Consider the following 6,487-nt stretch of genomic DNA (forward strand, 5'->3'; position numbering starts at 1 on the left):
AGCAGCATGTATTTGGTTTAATATTACATTTGAAACATCACTGAAATGATTGGTAATGATCACGATTTCTCAAATCCTTATTTGTTTTACAGTTTCAAGACCATAATCTCTTACATTGATGAGCAGTTTGAGCGATACCTGCATGATGAGAGTGGTTTGAACAGAAGGCATATCATAGATAACCGGGTCCATTGCTGCTTCTATTTCATTTCGCCATTTGGTCATGGGTAGGTGTTTGTCTGATTTTATTTTCTAAATTATTTTATTTTGGGGATTTGGTTCGTGCCTGTTGGCTGAAATTTTCAGAATGAGATTGCCATTGCTTAAGGAAGTACTAGAACTGTTGGGATTAATTGGGTGTGTTGTTTCTCTCTGTGTAAAGAGAGATCTATGCTGGTGTGAAAATAAATTGGTAGTCTAGATTAAAAATAAATTAAACTTTTTCATATCTTAATTTTAGCCTTAAGCCTCTGGATGTTGAGTTCATGAAGGCTATACACAACAAAGTAAACATTGTACCAGTGATTGCAAAAGCTGATACTCTTTCTCTGAAAGAGCGAGAAAGACTAAAGAAAAGGGTAAGTATTCTAGCTTGCAGAAAAACGTTGTACTTTGGTTGTAGCAGGACAGTTGCTGAAGAGAGGGGTGTTCTCATGCAACCTTACCTATCCTAGCCAAAAAAACATCATTTCATATGTGTTTTGATATCTTGTAAATTCTTCTATTATATTTGAGACAACCGAGAAATTGTCCTTAAAATGTTGCCCGTGAAATGGCAGACTGGTTATGTTTCCAATTACATTATAAGGGAATTTTGAAACTTTGGAAAAATATTTAAATGCATTTTCTAATGGTAATTCCTCACTTACCTGTTTAATCCAAACAAAAAGCAAACACAGTTATCTGCATCTATAATGTGTGTTATTTTCTTACCCAGTCAGAATTCCGATGATTGAAAAACAGGTTTTTCAGAGATTTTTCTGATCTTGGGATTGTTTTTCTTCCCTTATGTCACCCTCTTTTAATACATTCCAGATATTTCTTCCATAGACAAGATCCCTTAACACATTCAGTCTTGCAGGACTTGATGCTCTATTTGCTGAGGAGGGGAAAATGCCACAAACCATCGTGAGTTAGTAACAATTATGACATTTAGAAAAAGAAGCGTTAGAATTTATTTGCTGGAAGGCACACTTGTCCTGTCTTGACTTGATCCAGTCTTAGCTGTTCTATTTAAAACTTATCTGTGTTTTTTTTCAGTTCTTCTGAAAATCCTTCTAGTTATCTTACACAGTTTGCAACAAAAAATGGGAGAAATATACTTCAGTTTGATATATGTATTTTGATAAAATTCTGCAGAAATATTTTTTTTAAAGAGCAAAATTTGGATTTATGGCAAAGGGATTCCAGCTGCAGATGCCATTCTTAGCAGTCATGAAGACAGAAAAAGGTGTTTGTGGTGCCTGTAGCTCAGTTAGGTTTTTAAACACTTATCTCTACTTCTCTGAATCATAATTCAGATGGAAGTGTTCACAAATTGTGTAAATGAGGCCCTTAGTGACATGGTTTAGTGATGGTCTTGGCAGTGGTGGGGAACGGTTTGACCTGGTGATCTTGAAGGCCTTTTCCAACCTGGTTGATTCCATGACTCCGTGATTGCAAGAGTAAGGAGTTTTAGGCTGTTCAAAGCAATTACGACTTCTGAGTCAATGCTTTACAATTTAAAAAAAAAAATAATTAAAAAATGCGAATATTTAAAAAAGTGAAATTTGTTATGTGTAGTCCACAAAGGACAGTGTTTATTTGAACACTATTGTTTGCCTGAAAGCCTGTGTCAAGTAGTTTTTGAATATCATGAAGAAATAATGGTGTTTAAAAACAAATACTTCCTAGGTAACTTGGATTAGCAAGATAGGCCCAAATTGCTCAAGAGACTGTGTATTACCAATTAAGTAATTTTGCATCAAGATCTAAAAGTACTGACTTTACATGTATATCATCTCAGCTTCTTACATTATAAATCTCAGATTCTGGATGAAATAGAAGAGCATGGCATCAAGATTTATCACCTGCCTGATGCTGAATCTGATGAGGATGAAGATTTTAAAGAGCAGACCAGACTTCTGAAGGTATGACAAGCTTCATAAAGTTACGGATGTGGATAATATACTGGATCTTTTCAGACTGCTCAGGTGGCTTTAGAACAAGATACATACTGTGACCTGCGATGAGACTTTGAGTGAGTCACTGTGTCTCTGTGCCTTCAAATTTAAAAGCATTGTGAACTTAATACCATAATATGCAGTGCTGAGCAGAACAAGTTATTCTTGAGTTGTTTGTTCAGGTTCACTATTAGTAATTTTTGCCTTTTTTGCTTTTAGGCCAGCATTCCATTTTGTGTAGTGGGTTCCAATCAACTTATTGAAGCCAAAGGTAAAAAAGTTAGAGGTCGACTCTACCCCTGGGGTGTAGTTGAAGTGGAAAATCCGGAACATAATGACTTCTTGAAGCTGAGGACCATGTTAATGTAAGTTAGAAAATTCCAATTAGATGGTAGTGTAAAAAACAATCATCAGGAAGATAAACACTGTATTGGGCATTTGGAGTGTTTGTGGAACCCTCAGAGACATTCAGAATCTGTCTGGAGAAGGCCATGAGTAGCCTTGACCTAGCTGGCCTAGGCCTAGGCAGGAATTGGACCACATAGGTTCAATAGGTTCTTTCCATTCTGAATTAGTGATTCTGCAAACATAACCTTTTGTCTAATTCTTTCGTCAAACAGAGCATTGTGTTGCTATTCAGATCCCCAGGAACATAAAATGGGTTGCTTCACACCTTGTGATTATTTAAATGTATCTATAGGTAGATACAACCTGGAAAGGAAGGAGGAGACTTCGGAAGTCCACTAGTAGATTGTTTTTCAGGCTTTGCTATTCTGCTTCCCTTGCCCAGCACTGCTTTATCAAATGCCTTACCCAGGAGGACAGCCTACACCAGAGCTGCCTCAGGGTCTGAGGTGGTCTCTCTCTGTGTCTTTCATTGCACCTATTTAACCTAAATTAGATTTTAAATCAGCATGTTAAATGGGTGTGCATGCTGAACACTTTGACCCCGTACAGTGCTGAATGTGAGAGCTGGTTAAACAAGCTGATGTGACACAGGTATATTTTATCTTTTAATGATTTTTCTTCCTCCAGCACCCATATGCAAGATCTTCAGGAGGTGACTCAGGATCTTCACTATGAGAACTTCCGCTCTGAGAGGCTCAAGCGAGGCGGCAGGTTGTCATCTTACAGCTACATGCTGTTTCTTCCTCTTCTGAATTTATTCTTTGGTCCCTCTCTTTCTCTCTCCTACCATTTCATTGCTTGGATTTGGTAGATGATGGACAGTTTGGTAGTTCCAGTCAGTACCAAGGTCAGTTGATCAGCTTACACGGAGTGTAAGAAAAAGTATTACATAAATCTAAAGAGGCAGTGGTGGCATTGAAAGGGTAGAGTTAGAGCTCTGCTTTGTTTTAAGGCTTGAAACACAGTTGGACTGGAATGTTTAAGGTAAGTAAGTAGGGCAGATGTCTAGGATAAATGTCTTAAAAATCTATCTGCAAGCTAGATCAGTGCTGATATTGAGGTGGATTTTTTTTTAGAATTATCTACTGGAATGTTTGGACTGTGTCTTTTAAAAAGAAAAACTCAAATCCTCTGCAGTTATTAAACATAGAACCACAGAATAATACACATAGTTTTCTTTGCGTAGCAGTAACAGGATAATGGCTTTCCACCCTATTTTGAGCTGTGGTGGGCAGGGCACAGCTTTGCTGGTAAGAGAGGCAGGCAGAACACCTCATATTTACCTAAAATAGCAAAGTTTGTAAAGTTGAGTTTGAGTTCTTGTTGAAAACTGGATGTTTCCTGGTTTAAACTTTTCAGTTGCATCTCTTATTTCAACCACTAGAGGGGTTCATAATTGCACATTTCAGTGGGTTTGATGTATTTTGCAAAGCTTTTTTCATCAAGCTGTTCACATAGGTTTTGTCACATGCCCCGTCAGTTTTCAGGAAAAGGAATTTGTCTCTGCCTGGAGCGTTGGCCTACAAGTCCAGTTTTCCCCTCAGGCAAGATGTCATGCTCTTCTCCCCTGACTTTGAAATCCTCTCTTCTGAAGTTCTAGTTAAAAACCAAACCAAACAAAACAAAAAAAATTTTGCCAAGTTCTGGTGTCTGTTTTCTGACAGGTATGTACAAAGATCTTAGAAGTAATGTAACCTGAGGTCATCCAGAGTTAAGATAAAGTTGTCATGGTTTAAGCCCAGCCGGTAACTCAGAACCATGCAGCTGCTTGTTCATTCCCCGCCTTCTTCCCCCCAGCTCCCAGTGGGATGGGGAGGAGAATCAAAAGAATGTAAACTCCACAGGTTCAGATAAGAACAGCTCAATAACTGAAGTATAATACAAAACCACTACTACTACTACTAATAATCATGTCAAAGGAAATAACAAGGGCAGAGAATATAAAACTAAAAAGGGAAGGGGATAAAACCAATAAATGCAAGTGATGCACAAAACAATTGCTCACCACCCACTGACAGATACCCAGCCCGACCTGAGCAGCGATCTGGGCCTTCTGGGTGACTCCCCCCAGTTTATATACTGGGCATGACGTGCTGTGGTATGGAATACCCCTTTGGCCAGTTTGGGTCAGGTGTCCTGTCTCTGCTTCCTGTCGGCTTCTGGTGACCCTTCTCACTGGAAGAGCATGAGAGACTGGAAAGTCCTTGATCAGAGTAAGTATTACTTAGCAACAGTTAAAACATTGGTGTGTTATCAGCATTGTTCCCAGAGTAAAATCAAAACACAGCACTGCACCAGCTCCTAGGAGGAAAAAGAATAAATGTTATAGCTGAACCCAGGATAAATATTTACCAGCTTTTAGAGGATTTAAAGTTACCTCAGCCAAGGACCCAGGACAGTAACTTGCTATTGAGCTGGGGTATATTTCTTTGTGAAACTAAAACATGGGTTTGTATCTTGTCTGGTTAAGTGGGCCCATATATCTTTATTTTCACATTTCTGAAGTGGTGCTAGAATGTAGTTAAGTTTACTATAAGTGAGGGTAGTTTGCATGTGAATTGATTTCAAACTGTATGTACCCCACTGGCAGTGGTTGGCAATTAGTGCTTGTTGGCTCTATTCACTAATGTGAATACAGCCGCCTTAGAGGCTTCTAACAAGCATCAGGTTGTTCCTTTTTGCTTTTAATGGCACTTGTGTGATTAGGTATGTCAGCAGATCTTCCCCATTGAAACGTGATAGGAGAAATCTATTAGCAAAGTGGTACAGTGGTAGAAAATCTTGAAATATAGTACATAAAATGTTTTGTTTCTCAATGTAAAACTGGAATGTCCCAATTAATTAAGCAGGAGTTTTCTGAGATACTGTTTGAAAGCATTTGCTTTATTTTGACTGGAATAGTCAATGTTTGTATTGTACTTTACACATTACACAAAAGAAATCTTTTGGCCTTGCAAGAAAACCCCAGAAAAGTGGCTATACTAGAAAAATAATCAAATTTCAAAGGCTTAAGTGGAGCAGAGGATAAAGAGTTCCTCCAATTGGAAGGATTTGAGACATGTACAATGGTTGTGTTACTTTTATGGTTTTGATTATGAGTCTTTTAGATGTTTGGTAGCAAACATGGTTCACGAAGTTAGAGATGGGATAGAATTGCATCACGAGAAGGTTCTGCCTGGAGGTACTCAGGTTTACAGATACAGAGTGTCTTAAAGCACTTGTTGCTTGTTGCTCCCATATTTTTGTTAAATTTGTCCAGCATTACCTTGAAACTTACATTTTGATTTAGTCGTATTGGTTTATTGCACCAATGAAAGAGAAGAATTAAATAAGGGAATAATAAAATAAAGGAAGAATAAAAAGGAAAGAATAAATCTTTGAAGGATTTTTGAATTTGCTCTATCTGTGTGGCATTCAAACTGCAATCAGGATAATGTTAAGCTTTACTAAACTGCTATACTTGAATACTGTTCAGAAAGTTTTTAGGGATACCTTCATGCGAAGATCTGTCATATTTTAGTAACAGCTAGAATGGGTTTTGAAGATTATACTTGTTCTGGGTATAACTTTATGAAGCAGTAAGGGATAAACTGTTGTCTTAAAAAGAATTTAAAACCATGAATTTCAGCTATGTGCGGAAAGTGTTTCAGTGAATTTTGGTTGTACTATGAAACTCTGATATGTGTCTAAGAGCCTCGATTTAAAAATCTAGAATGTATGCATGTTACTGAAGAATATTCTTTTTTTTTTTTTTTAAGGAAAATAGAGGATGAAGAAGTAAATAAAGACCAGATTCTGCTTGAAAAAGAAGCTGAAGTAAGATGACAGAACTCTGTACTCTTGTGATTGGGGAATTTTTATTCTTGTGTCACTACTTTAGGTCAAATTATATATGTCTGTTTATATATAGATAAAAA

At 37.4% G+C, this 6,487-nt stretch overlaps 1 protein-coding gene across 1 annotated transcript; it reads left to right on the plus strand.

The window, feature by feature from the left end:
• Positions 1-92: 92 nt before the first annotated feature.
• On the plus strand, positions 93-6,395 carry LOC104404520 (septin-2; the record flags this gene model as incomplete). The annotated part of the gene is made up of 7 exons (XM_010012968.1): positions 93-227; positions 461-578; positions 2,028-2,129; positions 2,382-2,527; positions 3,198-3,281; positions 4,368-4,373; positions 6,329-6,395. Coding segments are annotated over 7 exons (658 nt in total), but the record flags the coding sequence as incomplete, so codon positions are not given.
• Between the last annotated feature and the right edge of the window lie 92 nt (positions 6,396-6,487).

The sequence above is a fragment of the Nestor notabilis genome, unplaced genomic scaffold (genome assembly GCF_000696875.1).
Source record: "Nestor notabilis isolate BGI_N333 unplaced genomic scaffold, ASM69687v1 scaffold14054, whole genome shotgun sequence".
Lineage (NCBI taxonomy): Eukaryota > Metazoa > Chordata > Aves > Psittaciformes > Psittacidae > Nestor > Nestor notabilis.